We start from the raw sequence: 21,448 nt of genomic DNA on the forward strand, positions 1-21,448 counted from the left end.
ACTCCTCTTTGCCTAGCGTTAGTATTCCAGATCCTGCGGTTCGGAGCTGCTTCTCCCAACTTCTCTAAGTAAAGTCCTGTTCTAAAACCCACCCCCGAACAGATGTTACTTTATGCACAAATCCACTGCTATAGTGGGATTTTTTTACCTTTCACGTAACACGTGAGCTACGGCCTCACTGGAGCTCCCTTAGTGAACGGCACTTCTACACAGTCCTCTCTACGTATGCACCAGTTTGCTCGCTGGAAACCCCCTGAGCGAGAGAACACGAACTTGCGCCGTAACCCGACTGTGTCTGCAGCTACAGCGCGCAGCCCTTCAGCGGGAGCTCCGCGCCTCGCCGCGCGCCGCCGGCCTGCGAACAATGGGCAGCGCCGCGAGCCCGCGCCGCGCCTCCGCGGCCGCGCAGTCCGGCCCGGCCCTCCGCGCGCTGCCCGCCCGCCGCCCGCTCCCCGCGCGCTGCCTGCGGGCTGCCGCGCTGCGCGCCGCCTGCGGCTCGCCTGCCCCCTGCATCCCTGGCCGCTGCCTCCGGGAGCCCACCCCACTTCCTGGCTGAGGCAGCCTGTCCTTTTTTTGGTGGGGTTTTGGGGGTTTTTTTGTTGTTGTTGTTTTCTTTTTTTTTCCCCTCTGGCTCACCTTCCCGGAGCCCATCCCGCTCACGGGAGACCCTCGCTCACCCTTCACATTCCCCAGACAAGTCTGTCAGTTCGCCGCCGTGCTGCTGAGGGCACCCACGTATTTACTCTCTCAGCTACTCACCCTCAAACTCTATCACCCTCAGTGCAAAGCGTGCCAGAGGGTGAGCGGGATTACCGCGCTGGCCCGCGGCCAGCCGCTCTCCGGAGCCTATCCCGGGGCCGGCGGCCCGGGCGGCCCGGCCTATGAGAGCCCTCACCACTCCACTTGCTGCCCCTGACCTCCTGCCAGCTGGCCCCGCTCCCGCCTGCTCCCGCGCATACCATGAGCACTACCAGCAGGAGAGGAGGAAGCACTACAAACGCGCAACCTGGCTGCTGCAGTGCTCGCTTCTTCCCTTCAGGGGACGGTGCTGCACACAAAAGGCCGCTCAGCATTGTTCTCCTCCCTGACCCCCAAATCCCCTTTTCCTCGCCGCAGAAACTGCCGGGAGAGGGGACCTGGAGGAGTCAGGAGGGAAGACGAAACGGCGAGAAGTGGTGGGCACACCAGCTGTCTCCAGCCCTGGCCATTTTGGAGGGCCCCTCACCATGATGCCCCTTCCCAAAACTTGCAGGCACCTGCAGCCTACCTGTTCCCCAAGGCCCACAGCAGCCTTCCTCAGCCAGCCGAGGCCGCGACGCTTTGGAGCTCTCCTCTCTGCTCCCATGCCCCAATTTGCCTAAACCCCTCGGGTTTGTACCTAGTGCAGGCCCCACTGAGCACGACCCCTTCCTAGCAGCCCACCCTGGTGCAGGCAGCCCTTGCTCACCCCGCTCCCACGTTCCCTGCACAAAATCAGGAGGTGTTTCACTCATCCCTTCATCCAAAAATTCCACCAAGCTCATAAAGGCGCCGCTTCCTCTTTTAATAATCAAACAGAGCAGCAGATTATTTTTGGGGGTTTTTTTTGGGGGGGGGGAGGGGCAGAGGGGTGGGTCACTTTGCAGTTACGTTTCCAGGGAACCTCCTTCTCCAATTTCTACACAGAGTCAGACATTTCACATAGTCACAGGGGGAAAAAAAAGTACCAAAGAAACACATTATTTGAGGATTTCATTCCCAGAATGTATGGTAAGCATGCTACTTTTTAATCTGATTGGCTTGACATTGGGGGAGTGAGTTATATGTGAACTGTAAGGCTCTATTTTGCCATTTGCTATTTGAAGTCTAATAAAATCAAGTATTTCTCTCCGCCACGTTAAAAACACCAAGTAACAGAAAATGAGGCATCAGGATCTAGCAAAACACTCAAAGCAAGTGAGGAAGAGAGGGGGAGCAACACATGACATTGAGGAAAAACCATGACTTGATTTAAATAATTGCATAATATTAGGATTTAACTTTAAAATGTTTACATTTGTGTGATTTGATTAATGTCACATTTGATTTCCTTAAAGCCACTGACAAGGTACTTTAAAACATGAGATTAACGTCTACCAATAATATTCAACAGGCAAATCCTCTTCCAGGCTTCCTATCTTTCTCCCCAAACAGAAGCAGGTAGGTGTATAATTTCCTTCGACTGATGAAAACTCCCCTTTCTCAAGGCATGGCTAACGTCCTTCGGGCGATTTCGTGGAGCAGCCGGCAAAACGGCCGTTCCCCCCACACGGCTTGGTCCTCTCAGCCGCAAGGGCTGTCCGAGCCCTGCAACGCCCTTTGTGCTCCCTTGAACCCCCTTCCCTCCTCCTCTACGCTGAAATTCCCTCTCCACCATACTTTTTCCCTCAAAAATAAGGGAAAACGCTGCTATTTGTGGGTCCCTTCCTCACACGTAAGAACTTCACGGTGATTCAAGGAACCTTCCCTCTTTCTGGAACCTACTGCCTCCCGTTGTACCGCGGCCCTGAAAGGACCTGCGCGGGGTGCGCGGCCGCCCGACAGCAGCCCCTCACGCATGTCCCCCCGCCCCGGCGCTATTCCACCCCGTTAGGGGTTAGGGCAGTATTTAACCGCCGCCCCGCTGCCTCCGCATGCCACCGCACTCCCGGCGCCGCTCCTCGGCCTCCTCGCACGCCGGCCAGCGCCGCACCGGAGGCTGCTTTAAACTCCACCGGTCCCAGGGATCCCACTTTAAACTCGCGCGAGCCTCACCCACCATCACCCCCTCCTTCTCCTCCTCGGCAGCCCCCACCGGGCTCCCCCCGGACCCCTCCCGCGAGCGCGCAGCGGGCGGCGAGGCGCCGCGCCTGGCTCTTCCCGGGCTGGCGGGGGGAGGGGCGGGGCGGGGGGAGGGGGACGGTTACGGGCGGCTCGAGCGCGGCACGAGCGCGGCCGGCGCGGGGAACTGTGGGTAGGAAAGTGGTCGGGCGGCAAAGGAAGCGGCGGGAGGAGGGGGAGGGGTGAAAGGTCAGCGGCCGGGAGCCCCCGCGCCCGCGCCAATGGCGGGCGGCGCCTCCCGCCGCGGGGGCCGCCCGCGCCCCGGCCGCGGCGGGAAGCGCTTCGCTCCGCGCGGCTCCGCGCCGCCTTCCCTCACAACGAGCTGGGGCCGCCGCCGCCTCCCCCGGCCGCGGTCACGGAGCGCGCGTGCGGCGGCCGCGCGGGCCGGGCCGCCGGGGCCGCTGCCTCCCTCGGCAGCGGTGCGCGGCGCGTCTCGCCGCGGAGCCGAGCGCCGGCGATGTTTGTTTGCACACAACCCCACCCCCACCCGCTCTTTGCTCTTTGATGCAATTTATTTGATTTGCAAATAATTGCAGATTTTTCCTCTCCCCCCTCCCCCCCGCCTCCTAACCTCCGCTTCCTTCCTCGCCACCTCGCTAGTCACCGCGGCGGTCCTCGCCGGGAGCGCGCTTTAAGGCGCCCGCCGGGGTTTGGGGGAGCCCCCGAGCGACAGCGCTGCCTCTCGGGGATCGCCGGAGCGCCCGGGACGGCCGCGCTGCCGCTGCCCCGGAGGGGACCGGCCGGTGAGTCCAGAGCCGCGAGCCCCGCGGCTCCCCGGGCCCCGCCGCGGGCACGGCTGCGGCGGCGGCCCCCGGCAGCAAACGTGTTTTTGTTTAAACCGCGCTGCAACTTTCTCAGCGGTTCTCGCACCCCGGCCCCGCCGCGCAGCCCCTGGAGGTAAAGTCGAGCGAGCCCACCCGCCGGCCCTGCACAATGAGGCTCAAATGGAGGAAGAAAATGTAAAATGTTCAAATGGAGAAGTGGTTCCCTTTGTTCTTTCATTGTTTCTACACGAACTGGCGGCTACAAGGACAAACACTTACCTTCTCTCCGTTTTGCTCCAAAACCCACACGTTCCCATCAGCTTTAAAATACACAGTCCACCTTGGAAGTGACTACAAATGTCGGGGGAGTTTGTATTCCATTCTTTTTCGCTCTCTGCTCTTTTTAGTGTAAGATTAAGTTGCCGAGCACGTTGTTGCAAGCTGTAGCCCCCCGCCTTAGTGAATGGTCACGTTTAGGACCCTCCAAGTCCATCCTAATTCTGCCAGTAGAATTGAGGGTATTGGAGGTCTAAACTTTCAAAAGGAAAAGGGCCTGCGTCTATCTAGCAAACCTGAAAATACACTCAGTTCTTCGCCCACTGCGACAAAATAGATGTAAACATTTTGCCACAGACAACTCCGTGAAATATACGTTTTAAAGCTTACATGTAGAAAAGCTGTTGTATTCGACGAGATAAGCTAAAAGCAAACTAGCGTGAAGTGTAAATCTACCTCGGCGCATTCCACAGCGGGAATCATTTCTATCTGGAGTTTAAAACAAACAAATAAATACGAGCATCATGCAGAAATATAAAACGCGAAGTTTAAAGGGAAACGACGTCTGAGAAGAATGTACTATCCAGGACGGACTGCAGAATCACTGCTTTTTTAAGTGTCCCTTTCTCGCAAAAATACTGCTTTTCATTTTTCTTCGGTGCGACTTAGGCGCGCGAGAAGAACCCGTTTTCTGATTTCTTTGTAGTCCAATCAGTGGTTAGAGCCCAGCCACACAGGCAATACTCCCCCAAACCTTGCTTTAATCTGATTATGATGAGATTTGCTGATACAATGAATATTTGAAATGATCCTTGTGTCTTAGTAAACGGGATGAATTTTCAGGCTCCTGTTTCCAAGGCTCCCGGAGCCCGCTCCGGCGGGGCCCCGGCGGGGTCGGAACCGGGCGACCCAGCCCCCTCCTGCAGCGCCCAAGGGCGCCGCATTAATTCAGCCCAACTCCCTCGGCCGGGGGTTGGAGCTGCATCCCTAAGTGCCTTTTACCCCTGCATCATCACGCATTTGCCAATTGAAAAATAAACAAATAAGAAAGAGGATGCAGGCGGCCCAAGTGATTGTGGGACTGGGAGTGTGTGTTGTCTAATCTCTCTCTCTCTTTCTCTCCCCCCCTCCCCCTCCCCCCAGTGTGGCCGTAATAGCAAACTGGAAAGCCGTTTTATTTCATAGGAACATATTACAACCAGCAAGGTAAATAGGGACTCGTGGGAGGAGATGGAAGGGGGGAGGGAGAGGGGCTTTTCTTTGATAGCGTTTAATTGGAATTGAAACATTCTCGGGCTGTAAACATTCTTTATTTATTCAGCACACATAAGCGGGCATTGTTTTATCACCGTCATAATTACGGTGTCCTTTAAACTGACTGATAGCAAAGGAGATAAGGGAATGCGCCTGTAGCTCCAGATCAAATCGCTGGCTCTCCCCGGGTCACCAGGATCCGTGCAGTCCTTGGAGATGAGGAGCGCCGGAAGATTGCGGCCTGGCCATCCCTTACGTCATGAGAGTGATTTGTACCACATTGCTAATTTGGTGCGATTCATAACCTTCTGATCTCCTATGTTTGCAACTGCTTTTCAGCTCAGAGGATACGTTTTGGGGGATGCAGTTCCCGAGTATAGAAATTAAGACTGATCACCTATGTGCAGGAAAGGATCTTATTTCCCAATGTTTGTTGCTTTACCTTTGTCTAATTAAAAATGCAAACTTTTAGGATCCTTTCAGAACAAAGCCTCACCAAATCCCCTTTACGTCCAAGGATTTGCAAATTTATAAAGGCTGCATTGAATTCAGCATGGGTCAAGGGGCGAAAAAAGGGTAGAAGGTCACTGCATTTTGATTATGGGTCAGTAAACAACATGGCATGTAGTATGTGTCCAGAAACTCCTTCTAAAAAGTATTTTAAAACTGCCAGGAGTATCGAATTTAAGAAATAGTGTTAGCCCGCGATGATTATAAATTGCACGAAATTCTAACGTGCAAGTGACACCCCAGGCCCCGCGGAAAAAATACAACTTTAAAAAACACTTAGCAGAGCTCTACATTACCGCTTTGTTTACAAAAAAATAAAACTCCTAGGGGTAACTGTGTTAGCCAGATTATGATTTTTTCAGTGGCGACTGGCATTTCTTTGTCCTACACACTGAGGAGATTTAGTTATACATTCTTATTTGTTGTCATACTAGAATTTACGGGAAATTTTAAGTACTACAGTCACATTTGGCTGACTTTAAAATAGCAGAAGGATCCTATTATACTGTTCTTTGACCCTATTATATTTACGTTACTGGACTCTTTGTGATAGCCTCTAACTGCTTTCTGTCTGTATCCTCTTTAAGCAAAATATGCTTAGCAATATTTAAAAGCAGGGTATAGGGTTAGAAAACAAGTTCTCATTTGAAATATATATTTCTGCCCAGAGTCATGAAAAGGAAAAGGTTTATTTAATGCTTGTCAATACCTGAAGACATGGTCCAGCACTTAACAAATAATAATAATACTCTAATAATGTGGCAATCCTAGTGTGAAAATGCACACGACCTCTTAGGTTTTCCTGAAGATTTTCAAAAGAATTCTCCCCCTTAGTACAACTGCTGGTGGACATCGCTGTTGCATTTCCCAACTAAACGTTTAAAAGACTGTAAATGGTGTGTGCATTACTTCATTGCAGAAGGAAGAGGTCAGGCTGAATTGCGCTGGTATTTAAACATAATCATACTATGAAAATAAATCAAAACATCACGTAAAAGGAGCATTTTAAACGTTTCATACATTTTCTTTCTGGAACGGTGTGGTTAAACACTTCCTTGCGAGCATATATATTTTAACACAAGTTTACAAAAATGAAAGTATACGATTTGTAATAAATGGGAATAGGACTACAGTGAGGTATTACGAATATTATTTTTCTCTTTCTTTCCTAATGAGGTTTATCCTTCGGCCAGACAGCTTCAAAACTGAAATACTACTTACTATAGAGCGTAGATTGCAGATTGCACGCTACTCAACGTGAAAAGGAGCACGTTTGATTGATAGTCTCTCTGTGTGTGTGCGCCTATACACACAACTCTGCATAGTTGCATGTATGTGTGTTTGGCAAAAACGGGCATCGCTGCGCGTTCTTATCTTAAGAAATGGGAGACAAATGCCCAGCCCTTTAATCATGTTCATCTTTGATCACGAGCGAGGGTGACACAGTCCACAAAATTAACAAAGAAACTCCCTTGCTTTCGAGAGACAGCTACATATGCATCTGGGTCTGCACATACATGCACGACATACGCGCAGACACACAAACACACAGACACACGCAGACTCCGAGACAGTAAATTATTGCATAACTTTTCATGTAATTGATACCAGACACCTTTAATTTTTCCTTTTAATTCTTTTGGCCAGCTTTCGCATTAACAATCTAAGCCATAAACGTTGGTAGCTATTGATCGCAATCCCCTGTGTGCGTGCAAATCCATTTTAAAGTCCCCTGCCTTTAATGTGCGGGTGCGTGTGCAAGGGGCCTCCCCGGCTCCCTCCGTCACGATCTCCCCCCGGCGTGCTCGAAGACGACCCCGGATATACAACGTGCGCTGATGGCCACAAGAAAGCCGCCTGTTTCATTTCGCACCAAAAAAAAAAACCCACAAAAACCAAAAAACAAATGCGATGGAGAAGTAAAGAGAGAGAGGTCTCCGTGGGAGAGAGACGCGACTGAGAGTGTGTGCGTGTGTGAGCGCAGGGGCCGTGTGTGTGCGGTGTGTGTGACATTTCCTCAGACTTCTGGCGGTTTTCTGCCTTCCAGCGCTTGGCTCTGGCCGGACCCAGAAGCTCATGGCTGTACCTTTCTGAAAAGAGAGGTTTGGCGAGTAGCCGCTACTAGTTTAAGACGTTTGATAGCGCCAGAATTAAACAAACAAAAATCATGCATTTTTTAAATAGTTGCCGGATCCCACCGCCAGACCGTCATCCGCAGGGAGCGCGTGTGCGTGGCGGTGCGCGGCCCTGCGCGTGAACGTGCGCCTGTATTCACACGGGCACCAAAACCAGCCCAACTACCTGGCAAATAAATGGCTTTTCAGCTCATGGCGTTTTTTTGGTAGCGTCTTCTTAAAAGCTTTCTCGGAGTTTACTGTTCCCTTACTGTTGACTCCATAGCCTTAACCTTAAAGCAGGGGGAGGAGAGCCGCGGGGAGGGGGTGGGGGTGTTGGCAGCATATAAGTGCATCAGGAGGAATTTTTAAACGACCTTATTGTCTCTAGCTCTAGAAAGACCACGATGATTTCTTTTTAGCGCGAGCAGCTGTTTTCTCTCGCAACTTCGCTTTCGGCTCCAGCGCCTGACACGACGTCTCCTCCGCAGGCGAGGCAGACAAATGCCCGCGGGTAGCCGCCGCCGCCCGGCGCAGGGCGGCCGGCTCCGCGCCGCGCAGCGCCGCGCAGCGCCGCCGAGCCATTGTTCCGCGGCCGCGGTAGCGCGGGCGGCTTCTTCCGACTCGGGGACGGAGAATGCAATCTGCTGCGGCTCCGCTGGCTCGGGCGGCGATGCTCTCCTTGGGTTTCCGAGGGGAGAAGTAGGCATCGCGGCTCGCACACACATGGATTAAGTTGAACAGCGGCGATTACATCTGCGCGCAGAGCAACAGTAGGCGAGGGCTGACTTTTCCAATCTCAGCCCTGCGAGTTGGAGGCTCTCCTGAATAGACTTCCTCAATTTCCGGATGCACTTCTTGAAATTCCCCCTTCTCGCTAGAATTCCACCGAAATTGGGGGCTCGCAGGCGCTTCGCCTTGGCATGCCAAACTGCATTTTTAAGGAGTGATTATGTTATTTATTTTAGCTATACCTGACGGGGTAACACGAACTCCACGCACCATATTGCCAATACATGGAGCGGATATTGACATCTGGGACCGAAGATTTTTTTTTCTTTCCATTTTTGCTAAGTCCCAGAAATATGAGAGGTCTCATTAATCTCACGGATATGTCTAATTCTGAATGGGCAGTGATACCTTAAAGTGATCATGTTTGTATCCAGTTGAACCCTAGATGTACGGCGGCGACTGGTGATTTTTCTTTTTCTTTTTTTTTTTTTTTTTTTTTGCAGCGCCTAACGTGCAAACCGCAAGCATCATTTTAATGTGACAAGGAAGAGGTATGCAGCTATTGCAACATTTTCGAAATCATCGTTCCTGACACTCAGATAATTTAACGTTTCTAAGAAGAGGTTAAACCTTCATGCTGCTTCTTCAAATTGATTGTGAGGGGCTGATACAAACGGAACACCAGAAAGCTGCGGAAGGTCTGCGCCGAGCTGCGTATGCAAACTGCAAACCAGAAGCATCCTAGACCCTTGCGATATTGTACGTTGTGTGTGCCAGCACTTTTTTGTTATTACGTAAAGCCTCTTGGAAGCACCTTGGATATTTTACATTCTCCTTTCTCTGCTGGAAGCAATCAGCGCGCAGGAATCCTGACGTGGGCTCTGGGACTATAGGACATTCCAGCTCGTGAGCCAGCCCGGCTAATTGTGAAAAGTGTATACATTTCTGCCTTATCTATGCTTTGTTATGGGTCTGACGTGAGCCCACGTCCTCCTCCCCCCTCCCGCAATATTACAGACAGAATTTCAGTTAAAAGTGTTACAGTATCGCGGTGCAGGAACCCGTGATATCCAGGCAGCGAAATAACCTTAGTCACCGGCTGTAAAAAGCTAATTAAACAGAAGAGGAAAATCAAGAGAAACTCGAAAATGTAAGTATTCCCTCTCGTTAACAACCGAGCATTTAACTTTGGAGCCTCTGGAAGGGAAATACCAGGCTATTCTGCACATTTTCGCTAAGCTGCATTTTCCACACAATGCAGAATAAAGTACTAGTTTGAAGCGGTTACATTACCGAGGAATTTTCCATCGTTATGATCATACTTATGTCCTTTAAATTCACGGCATGCACAAAAGAGCAACATTTGTCCCAAATAGTCTAAAAATATACGAAACGCTCTGAAAAAAAGCAGAAAAATCCTCCCTGTGAAGCTAGCGACGAGGAAGTCTGCGAGGTCTGAGTGTATTTGAGCTCGGATTGTTTAATAGAAAGATTTATATACTAACTGTATTATTTACTTTGAGAGGGGAGGTGGCAGTATAAGGGTATGCTAATTAGTGGGAGATTTTTTTGGGGGAAGGGGTGGAATATCAATTTTTATTGCATCACCTGTCAGGAGTGTCCAATCAGCGTTGGCTTTAGGGGAATTAATTGATGAAGGTGTCTCCGGACGAGCTCACTTCACTCTGTCATTTTATTTGTAGCTAAAGCAGCGGCGGGAATAGCAGCTGCATTTCTTTTCTCTTCCTCCCTTCACATTCCATTATCATAGTTTCCAGTGGAAAAGCAGGGAATGAAAGGGAACAGGTACTGATCTTCAGCAGCAACTTAGAGAAACACTTTGGCAAACCTGATTTTTAAGATACATATTGATTGTAGCCTCACGGTGTTTTTTAATTTATTTTTTTTATTTTGTCTAAAGTTTGGCACTCCATTCACCAGGAATAACAGCCTTTGTTATATTTTATTAGCAGGATGCCTTGAGACAAATACAGCATCTGGCTGAGGATTGTGTGTGTGTGGCTTTTTCTTTTTTTTTTTCTTTTTTTTCCTTTTTTTTTTTTTTTTTTTTTTGCTTCTCTCTCTCTCTCTCTGCAAATGCTGGGAATAATTTAATTCACGAAATGGGAGACCTGAAGTCGGGTTTTGAAGAGGTGGATGGCGTGAGGCTCGGCTACCTCATCATTAAAGGAAAGCAAATGTTTGCACTCTCCCAGGTTTTTACAGACCTGCTCAAAAACATCCCGAGAACTACCGTGCACAAGCGAATGGATCATTTAAAAGTAAAAAAGCATCACTGCGACCTGGAGGAGTTGAGGAAACTCAAAGCCATCAACTCCATCGCTTTCCACGCCGCCAAATGCACCCTGATCTCCAGAGAGGACGTGGAAGCCCTGTACACGTCCTGCAAAACCGAGCGCGTCCTCAAGACCAAGCGCAGGAGGATAAGCCGGGCCCTGGCGGCCAGCGACCTGCGCCCGGAGCGCGCGCCCGCCGCCCCCTTCCGCGGCTGCTGGGAGCAGAACCGGCTCTGGCTGGGGCTGAGCGACGCGCCCCGCGCCCTGCTGCCCGTCCGCAGGAAAGCCTGGCGCCCCGCGGCCGCGGCCCTGCTGCCGGCCGCTCATCTACCTCACCTTTTTAGTAAATACACTGGCCGCGGCCCCCCGGAGCCCGCGCGGGCGCCCCGCAAACCCCCCGCAAACTATGCGCCGGCGGCGCGGCCCTGCGCGGCCCTGCGCGCCCGCCGCCCGCCCGCCGCCGCGGCGCGCCCGCGCCTCCCGCCCGCCGGGCCCCCGCCCCCGCCCGCCCGCCGCCGCCGCCGCCGCGCCGCCGCCGCCGCCACGGACTGCGCGCTGGGCCCCGCCGGCGGCGCCCGGCGGCCCCCGGCCGCGCCGCGGCCCTGCCGGCCCCGCGGCGCCCCGCGGCTGCCGCTGCCGCTGCCGCGCGGCTTCGGGCCGCCGCCGCCGCCCGCCTTCGCCGAGAGCGGCAGCAGCGACTCCGAGTCCAGCTCCTGCTCCGAGCGCGCCGCCCACGACTCGGACTTCGGCTCCAGCCTCTCCAGCTCCAGCGAGGGCAGCTCGGAGGAGGAGGACGAGGAGGAGGAGGAGGACGAGGAGGGCAGCGGCGCCTCGGACTCCAGCGAGGGCAGCTCGGAGGAGGAGGAGGAGGAGGAGGAGGAAGAGGAGGAGGAGGAGGAGGAGGAGGAGGACAGCACCTCGGACTCCGACTCCAGCTCGATCTCCAGCCAGGTCTCGGTGCAGAGCATCCGCTTCAGGCGCACCAGCTTCTGCAGCCCGCCCGGCGTGGTCCACGCCAGCTTCTTGTACCATCTGGCGGCCGCCGCCGCCCCGCGGCCCCCGGCGTCGGCCGCGGCCCCGGCGGAGCCCGGCGGGCCGCCCGCCCTCCGCGCCGCCGCCGCCGGCCTCCAGCCGCAGGCGCCGGGGCAGTGGGGCCGCCCGGGCTGGGCCGCCGCCGCCCCGGCGCTGCGCTGCCCCGGCGGCCCGGGCAGCTGCTTCGCGGAGCTGGCGGAGGACAGGGTGCCTGCGACCGCATTCCCACACTCTGAATTTGCCAGTAATGCCAAGAGTACTGACCCAACAATTAACTGTGTTGCAAAGGGGGCCTCTTCACCTAGCCCAAAGACAAACAATGCATTTCCACAACAAAGAATACTCAGAGAGGCAAGGAAATGCCTGCAAGCAACTCCTACACACTGTGCAGATAACAATACAATAGCTGCTAGGTTCTTAAATAATGATTCTTCATCAGCGGCAGCAAATTCAGAAAAAGATTCCAAAATCCCTCATTGTATTGAATTTGCCACGGATTTGCCCTCTTCACAAACTGATCCCGAGGAGGATGCTGCTTCTCCAGGGGCAGCAGCAGCAGAGCTCCACTGCACTGATACAGGCAATAAGGCATTGCCATTCCTGCACAGCATTAAAATCAAAATAGAGGACAGCAGTGCGAACGCCGAGTATGAGCCCGACCTTACAACACATAAGCTAAAGTGTGAGTGCAATGATACTAAGGATAAGTTTTATGGTGTGACTGAGAGTAATAACCAGGACGCTTTACTAACAGCCAAGGAAGATTCTGCATGCACTGAGAAAGAAACCACTTCCTTAAACCCGCTGACTCAGAGTCAGGCCCTCTCATGCACTTTAGGTACTCCAAAACCTGAGGATGGGGAGTATAAATTTGGAGCAAGGGTGAGAAAAAATTACAGGACATTGGTTTTGGGAAAGCGACCTGTACTGCAGACTCCTCCAGTCAAACCAAATTTGAAATCAGCTCGAAGCCCACGTCCTACAGGTAAAATTGAGACACATGAAGGAACACTGGATGATTTTACAGTTAACAATAGACGCAAAAGGGTAGCCAGCAATGTAGCATCAGCAGTGAAAAGGCCATTTAATTTCATGGCAAATTTTCCCTGTCCACCATCACTAATTATTGGCAATGATGGGGATTTGTTGCCAGCTTATTCCTTAAACACCACTAAGGATTCCCAACCACCTCACAAGGCCCATCCTGTATGGAAATGGCAGCTGGGCGGTTCTGCAATACCTCTTCCACCTAGCCACAAATTCAGGAAATTTAATTAATAAAATAGTTTGGAAAATATTTTCTCGAACCACCTTTAACTTTCTTACGTTTTAAACTCTACAGGATGGTTTGTACCAGCCCATTAATGCTATACACACTTTTGGAATCCTGTTTTATCACATTGTGAAGACAGAAACTGGATTACTATTTTCTTTACCGTTACAACAGTGGCTTTTTGTTTTGTTTTGGGTTTTTTGTTTTGTTTTGTTTCATTTGGGTCTTTTTTTTTCTGGTTACATTCCACAGAGTACTTCAGGCTAAAGACTCAAGTTAAACTCAGTTATTATGGTAGAGCTGGAAGACTTTACTGTTTAAATGCTAATAATGCACCAGTACCTCAATTCAACTGCTGCAAATAAATGTCAAAAGGTTGAATAATAAATATTAGAATGAGCCATTAAATTTATGCACTAGATTTTGAAAATGGAAGTCTAACTGTTAATTCAGTTAAAGTTTGTTAAGTTACATGGTTGCACAGTAAGGGTTCACTATAATTCAATGTGGCAGCAGCCTACTTTTTGGGAGCTTTGTTTTCGGGTGCAGGGGTGTCTTTTTCTAAGAGCAGTTGCACTTACTCATTTTTCTACAGTTTGGAGAGGCTGGGGTTCGCTTGCAAGCCCAGTCCGGGGAAAAGCTGCCTCAGCTGAAACCAGTAAATAAATGTGGAATTCTATTTTTGGTAAAGGGTGTCTTTTTACTTGTACAGCCACTCTTTGCAATTGGAAAGCCTTTTTGTTTCACCCAGAGGTCTTAAATAAGGTTACTGTTACCCACTAATGTCATACTTAAGTTGTGGTCTGAACATGCCCCTTACAAACTTGCAAAGCAACTAAAATATTTGCCCAGATAGCAGCACAATTTATGGTCCAGCCCCTCACGCTGGCTGGAGGAAATAGCAAAGCAGTAAATACAACACAGAAAGTGAAACAAGAGGCCATAAGTGGAAATAATACACAAAATGAGAATACCACGTTATTCATAGCTTTTTGGCACCAAAACTCAGGCATTTCAACCGTAGTACACGTCTCAGTTTTATCTTCATCTCTTGAAATGTGGGTTTTTTTCCATACCATCCTCTCTATGTAGCAGAAACATTTCTACTGCATGTGACAATCAGAGGCAATTATCTATATTTGCACTTAATATCGAAATAGTTGAACAGGCAGACTTCTAGAGTCTGGCCCTCAGTAAGACAAGCTGGTATAATATATTGTGATGATGGAAGCAGTAAATCAAAATTATGGAAATTTGCACTGTTGAAAAGCATGCTTTAGCTTTATTTTCAATTAAAAACACTGTTTCAAAAATTCCTGATTCCATACACTTTGAATTATTGCAGAGTTATCCATGGTTTCCTCTCCGTTTGTAAGTTCACTCTTTTTTATTTGGAGGAAATACGCTTTAAGAGGTTAACTGTTTCCCTCCCCCCCCCCCAACTCCTCAAAAAGAAAGGGGAAAAAAAAGAAAGAAAAGGGCTGCAGGGCGGCGCGGAGGCCGCGCGGAGGCCGGGCAGCTCCGCGCCGGGGGAGGACGGCTGCAGCCGCTCCGAAAACAACCCCCGAAGTTTGCGGCCCGAGAAAGGCCGCTCTAATTGAGCTGCTGAATCAGCAGAGTTTAGGGTGAATAATTGCTGGTTCTTTCTTTTGATTAGCATTTTATTTATCCGAGATCATTCCCAAATTAAATTTTAAGGATTCCACTCATCGATCAAGCCCGGTAGAATAATTTATCGTAAATCCCCCCCCCCCCCCAAAAAAAGCAACAATGTAATGTTTGCTGTGTGACTCAAAGTCAACAGTTCTGGCGGCACTCCACTGCGCGGCTTGCAATTTTTTAATTCCTGCCTTTTGCGGTGCCCCCTCCCCAGCCCTCGTGTCTCGAAATAGTCCAAGCAGCCACTAACCGATTGCAGCTCTGTTTACCAGACCCACACCGTAGTTTTCCTCTCATTGTAAAAGGCCTAGTCCAAGAATACCTGCAGCCAAATACATTTAGAAAGAGTAAACAATTGCCTTTCGGCGGAGTTGCCCTTCCCCCCTGCGTGCACACGCACACACACACTCTCACACACCCCTTTACGCCGCCACTTGCAAAAGGTGCATTGCATACTTAACCGCTCTGCTGAAATTACGGTGGTCGTGAAAAATCTGCTTGCTGGAGTTGCCGTGGAACGCGTCTTACAGCGGTATGTTTGGCGCTGCCCAGAAACGGCCGCGTTTCCAGAGGGTGCAAACGCGCGCAGACGCAGCGCTCGGGAAGCCCCCGGAGCCCCGTCCGCGCCACAAAGGTCTTCCCTCCACCAAGAAAAGAAAGGGGGAAAAAAAAGAAAGAAACCGAACCCAAATGCTACGAAGGTGCAATATGCAAACTTGAAACCCGAAATTTTCGCCTTGTCAATTAAACAATGTATCGATTTCAAAGTCACTCCGTCCCCTGACCCTGTTTACTTCTAATTAGAGATGCGTTGGTTTGACCGGGAATTGCAAATTTCGGAGGTGCCTTGCCAGGTTCCCTAAATAACCCGGGGAGGGGGCGGGGGGAGCGCTGAGCACAGACGCAGACCACAGCGGCTGGCGGAGGGGCGGCCCGGCGCCGGCGCCCCGGGCGAGGCCCGGTTCGGTGCCGGGCCGCGGGGCCGCGCGGAGCCCGGCGCACCCGCGCCCGGCCCGGCCCCTCCGCGCAGCCTTCCCCGCCGCCGCAGCGGCACAAGGCAGCACGTTAAAGAGCCAAATAATTTTCACACGTGTACACCTCGATTTAGTGCGAGCCACTAACAAGAACATTTGTGTTTTTACTACCGTTGCAGAAATGAGCCAGGTACGATAACTTGCTGGGGAAAAAAACGAGGTATTCTTCCCGATTCTGGCAGTTTGGTAGCTGTTTCTCACCGCGTTGTGATAATTGTTGCGAGCAGAGTTTATTATTATGTTCAGCCTTAATAATATAAAATCATATCATTGAGTTACATATAAATAATCAATGTTCTCTAATAAAGGTAAGTTCACATGATGAGGAAAATAAAGGTTTTCTAGTGAGCGAGGCTGCAATTTGGCCGTGATGTTTACAGGAGAGAAAACTTAAAATGTGATAGCAATGAATCGCCACCATTTTCCAGTCCTCGATGTGCACAAAAATCAGCAGAATTTTCTAAAGGAAAAAGCAGTCCAGGGACGTGGGTGTGCTTCATGGCACATACTCCATAGGCATTTGCCACAAGTAGAGTTCACTGCAAATGTTACTGGGAAGATTTCTGCTGCCATAATGAAGACAAAAGAAAGTTTTGGACTATGTTTAATTCTCCAGCGCATTTAAAAGGGAACACGTGTAATGCCTTCAGCAACGAGGTATATTGCCTTAAAAGATGTAACTCGCAGTTTACAACAATTTACTTTAGGAAGTGATTGTTCTATAATTACACTTACTTGACTACAGTGGGATAATCTCTTTACTGGTTGTTTATTTAAAACGCCACTACGAGCAATCATGCAAAATAGTGGTAGCTGTTGTATGAAGTTTGCTGTTCAATCATTCAGCTGGTGATTTTCTAAATGATCTCTGATCCTTTTTCCTATAACAGATTTAGTTGCCAATAAATTAAAGTTTCTGCAGAAATAAGAACAACGCTATCATGTTTTTGTTTGTTACACTTCACACGTGTGAGTGGTTAAGCCGGAGAGGTGTAAAAAAGTGGCATTTCCTACACACGGTGGTAATCTGTAGGAAAATATTCCACATACGCAGCGTGTTAGAGAATATGAAATATAGATAACGTTGTTAATTGTGGTTTCTACGGTTAAGATGATTGCTGGAAAGAATATGTCACGGCTCATCCTAAAATCTGCTTGGTCAGCCTCAAAGTACAAAAGAAGGACAATCACATGAAAATGGAAAGTATTAGCTAGAAAAATAAGGACCAAGGCACTGGGATCTACCTTGCTAAGCCATACTCACAGGCGTCCTCCATTCACAGGGCTCCCCCTGGGTTTTAGCCCTACGATCATGCTTAAAGAAAGTACGATCTAACAGCTCCTTGGCTGGACGTGGGATTTCTCGCTCCAGGGCAGCCCAGGGGCTGTGTGAGCAGGGCAGGGCACTTCCGAGCGCTTGGGGAAGGGCCGCCCGGACGCGCCGCTGGCCGGGTTTGGGCCTTCTATGTTGCGTTTCTGCACTGTTCTGATATAATTATTTGCCATGCCCTAGGCCCCTCTCTCTCCCGCTCTCCTTTTCAGTCTGAGGCGGCCTCACAAGCCCCAGCTTTAAAAGGCCCGAGATGTTTTGCATGAAGCTCTCACAATAGGGGTTGGGAGAATTGACAGTTTCAAAAACAAGGCGCCCTGTCCTTTCCAGATGCCGCAGACCCCTCTCCCGCACCCTCTCGCGTTTGCTCCTCGCTGCTGGTGGCTTTATCCTTAGCATTGCAAATATCCTGCAACAGCTGTGTTTGTAAACAGGGGGGAGTCCGGCGGGAGCCGGCAGCGCCGCGCTCGGCACGACCGACCCGGCTCGGGGCGCCGCCGCGGCCGGCGCGGCTGCCGCTTCCTGACGAGCGGCGGCAAAAAAAAAAAAAAAAAAAAAAAAAAAAAATCAGGAGGGAAAATTCAAAAAAAAAAAGAGGCGGGGAGGGGTGGTGGAGGCGGCGGCGCCCCAGGCGCGGCCCCGCTCGGGCGCGGCGCGGCGCTGCCCGCGGGGGCGCGCGGGGCGGCCCCGCGGCCGCGGGGGACCGCGCTCCACGCGCCGCCATCTTGCCGGGCTCCCGCTCGCCCCCGCCGCCCTGCGCGCGGCCCCGCGGAGCCTCCGCCGCGGCGCTTTTGTGCGCTCCGCGGGCGGCCCCCGCCCGGCCCGCTTTGTGCGCGGGGGGGGGCTACGCTCGGGTGGCGGCGCGGGCTGCGCTGGCGCGGAGAGGGCGCGGGCAGAGCGCGGAGTCCGCCCTCGAGGGCCCGAGGGCCGCGGGAGCCCCCGGGGGCTGCGGGGATGCCGCTCCCCCCCACCCCGGGTCCATCTGGAAACGAGATCGCGGCGCGCAGCGGCCGGGGGGGCGGGGGGGCCTCGGGGAGCGGCGCCGCGGGGAAAGGTCAATGCGGGGAGCGCAACACGGTTGTTTACTCTCGCGTTTAAAATGTAGCCGGGGCCGTAAAGTGTGTGAAATTACGCGCTGGTCTCTTAAAGAGTGGCTAATTTATAGTAAATAGCGCGGCCTTTGTAAATGGCTTTATTATGTTGTTTCTTGTTAATTGTTGAGAAAATCCCCATTGTCGAGTGTGAATGGCTTTATGAGCTAACCTGGTCCGCGGTGCAATCAGGGGCAGTAAATGGCCGCTCCGCTAATGTGGCCTGTAGCGAAAGGCGAGGACCAGGCGCGGTGACCTCCGCGGGGCGGTGCCGGCGCGGGGCCCTTCCGCGGGGGCTGCCGAAAATGGACGTCCCCGGCGCAGCCCCGTGGCCGCGAGCAGCCGCGGGCCGCCGCCTCGCGGCCTCCCACCCGCCTCCGGGCCCGGGGCCGAGCGGCAGCGCGGTGCCCCCGCCGCCGGCCGGCAGCGCGCAGCGGCCCCGCGCGAGCCAGGCTCCGCCGCCGCCGCCGCCTCCGCGCGCACGTGCGGGGCCGCTCCGCGCCGCCGCGCAGCGCTGCGGTCCTTTGTTAGCGGCGACGCCGCGGAGCCCCCTCGGCTCCGCTGGGGCAAATAAGCCGGAGCGAGACCCAGAGAGCCTGCCCGCGGCGCGGAGGGGCGCGGAGCCCCCGCGCAGTGCCCCAGCCTGCGCGCCGCGGCCCCCCGGGCGGCGCCGAGGGGCTCCGCGGCTGCGGCTCGCGGGGGAAACGCGACCGCGGGGCTGCGCCGCCGTTGCGCGAGGCGCCCTGCGAGCGCACGTGTCGCTGCACTGTAAAATATAAATCGCGATGAAATCTAAATCCCACCCCAGAAACTTATCGCGGGCTATTCTCTTCCCCGAAATCTCGCTCCCTCTGATTTCGCTCTTAGGAGAAATCCCTCCGGGTTTAAAGCACTTCTTTCACGGATTGCTGCGCGACCCACATCTGGTAACGTGCCCCCGCGCTCCGCTGTGCGCGCAGCACGCCGCGGGCCCCCGGCGGGGCGGGCGGTGGGGCGCGCAGGGGCCGCGGTCCCAGCCGTGCCCGCGGCAGCCGGCTGCTTCCCAAAGCGCCCCGTAGGATCCGCGCACGGCACCCTCTCCGCGGAACTGCTGCTCCGTGGGCTTCCCCCGGCCGGGGAGTGCTCTCGGGGCAGCCAGCTAGCCGGGGCTCTGAAGCCCATTTCCCTCAAAACAGGATGTTTCCATCAACCTGCATTTGGTTTTCCCCAAAGAGCAGCAGCAAGTTTAGCTGGGAAACACGTCCCAGCTAAACCCTCGTCTGTAGGTGCCGCTCGGGTCACTTCACATCTTTGCCTTATATTTCATCCTGTCATTCCCCTTTCTGTACCTTCCCGGGCAAAATAAATAAACTAACAAACAAATAGACCTTTTAAAAATAGGCGCCGAGAGCGAGGTCGGTGCCGGCCAGGGCTGCGCCGCCGCTCCGCGCCCGCGGCTGGGGCCGCAGCGCGGGGCCGAGCCGCCCCACGGTTTGGGTCCGGGGTTGCTTCTCCCCGGACAAACCTGCCGCCCGCTTCGCCCCCCCGAGAGCCGCCCGGAGCCCCGAGGGCGCCCGCCGCCGCCGCTTTGCCGGGGTTTCGGCTCTTTGTGCCTGCGCGTAGATGTGTGCGAGGGCTGAAGCTGCCGCATAACCTGGGCGGACATGTGTTTTATATTTACCCCCGACGCCTTTGTATTCCCAAGATTTAGTGGTAAACTGCCCGAGACAATAGCAAAACCAAAAATGTTATCTAGTAAACGTCATTAAAAAAGGGGGGTGCTGACTTTGGGAAATGATCGTTTCCATTTATGGGGACATGACGGTTTGTGTAAGGGTAAATAGCGATAACGTGCTATCCGATGTACGGTTTTCCAGACCATTTGAACAACTTTAATGTGTCCGCTGTGGGTGTTTGAAGTAGCGCACTATAACCAGAAGAAGGATTTTCAGGTTGTTTTCTACTATGACATAATCATCCCCATCAAAATCTGGCTACGTTCGCCGGAGGGAAAAATGATGTTCCCGCTGAATGATGTGGTAGAAGAAAAGAGAGAACAGTGTTTAATACACACTATAAAATAATGTCAGATCTCCTAGTCTGTGATCTCGCAGTCTCTTTTATATTTTAGGGAAAATTTATAAATGGTAACCTGGGATTTACAAATTTTGGTAGTAAAATCTCATTAATTCCATTATGATTTCTGTTTCCTTCTTTTATAAAGGGGCCTGTAATATGTATCACTTCCATCCAAGCCCTGCCATTCATCAAATCTGTGAACATTTGTACTTCCCTATCTAACTGTGTAGAGGCCGAAAAATCTAAAGACTCTCCAGATAATCCTGATAAATACCTCTTGTCCTCCATATGGAGCACTTGGTGCTGTATTTGTTCCGCCCGGAAAAAAGAGCTTCTTAGAGCGAGTTGAAAGTAGGTGAACTTTTAAAAAACACACCTGAAAGTTGGGAATCGTGGTGGCTCCTCTTTATACGTGTTTGTACTGCTTGGGGCACATAAAGAGGATGCGGGGCACCAGCTCTGCATCGGCAGACCTGAGAGGCTCCTGCCTTTCCAGAGGCCCGTGAAAAGGGCCGCGCGGAGCCGCGTCCCCGGCCGGCCGCGCTGGCGGCAGCCCCGCGGCACCGGGCTGCGGAGGCTGCGGAGCGTCTCCGGGGCGCTGCGGCGGCTCCGAGCCCGAGCCCGAGCCCGACGCGAGCACCGGTCGCGAGGTGGTTTTGCTGCGGCCCTGCAAGCGGCTCTGACTCCGCAGAACCTGCAGATCCGAGATGCCTTTCCGCCGAAATTCACTGCTCGTGTTTGGTTTTGCAACGCTGATTGCATCTCACCGTTTAGAAAGGCGAGCTGCGCAAACATCTGATAGTTTGTGTTAGAATCGAGCACAGTGACAATTGCACAGAGCTGTTTTTAATTTTATTCCGAAGTGTTTACACATCGACATATGGTAAATTTGTCTTCACTAAGAAAGTTAAGAATCAATAGTGTTAATAGCTTTGCATAGACATGATAGCGATTAACATTTCTGCATCTCTACCGGTCCGAGGTTCTCGAAGATGGATGCTTGTGTGCTGAAAGAAGAGCATTTTAAATTGAAGATTAACTAGCTCTGGCTGCATAGGTGCTTAGAGGTCCTCGTAGTCACTGCCGAATTCAGCAGGACTCATTCGGTCTCCACCGAGGAATATAAAGAAGTATCAGCGCTTTAGCTCTGCTTTAATCTTTATTATGAAATGTTTTTGCCCCTGAA

At 52.4% G+C, this 21,448-nt stretch overlaps 2 protein-coding genes across 3 annotated transcripts in view; one reads left to right on the forward strand and one right to left on the reverse strand.

The window, feature by feature from the left end:
- Nucleotides 1-3,963, reverse strand: part of MLLT10 (MLLT10 histone lysine methyltransferase DOT1L cofactor) — a 144,661-nt gene extending 140,698 nt beyond the window's left edge. The window contains exon 1 of the mRNA XM_026098559.2: nucleotides 3,882-3,963. The gene's annotated coding sequence lies outside the window, so the exon portion shown is untranslated. The remainder of the gene's footprint in view (nucleotides 1-3,881) is intronic.
- On the forward strand, nucleotides 1,677-13,769 carry SKIDA1 (SKI/DACH domain containing 1). 2 transcript variants are annotated; one of them, XM_064505952.1, is made up of 3 exons: nucleotides 1,677-1,749; nucleotides 2,132-2,178; nucleotides 5,022-13,769. In XM_064505952.1, exon 3 carries the CDS (start codon nucleotides 10,612-10,614, stop codon nucleotides 13,093-13,095), a length of 2,484 nt encoding a protein of 827 aa, XP_064362022.1. In that variant the 5' UTR covers nucleotides 1,677-1,749; nucleotides 2,132-2,178; nucleotides 5,022-10,611; the 3' UTR covers nucleotides 13,096-13,769. The 2 variants fall into 2 exon arrangements, with proteins under 2 accessions (XP_064362022.1, XP_064362023.1); XM_064505953.1 differs by lacking the exons at nucleotides 1,677-1,749; nucleotides 2,132-2,178 and having other exon boundaries at nucleotides 4,315-9,638; nucleotides 10,459-13,769.
- Nucleotides 13,770-21,448: the final 7,679 nt, after the last annotated feature.

The sequence above is a fragment of the Dromaius novaehollandiae genome, chromosome 2 (genome assembly GCF_036370855.1).
Source record: "Dromaius novaehollandiae isolate bDroNov1 chromosome 2, bDroNov1.hap1, whole genome shotgun sequence".
In the NCBI taxonomy this organism is placed as follows: domain Eukaryota; kingdom Metazoa; phylum Chordata; class Aves; order Casuariiformes; family Dromaiidae; genus Dromaius; species Dromaius novaehollandiae.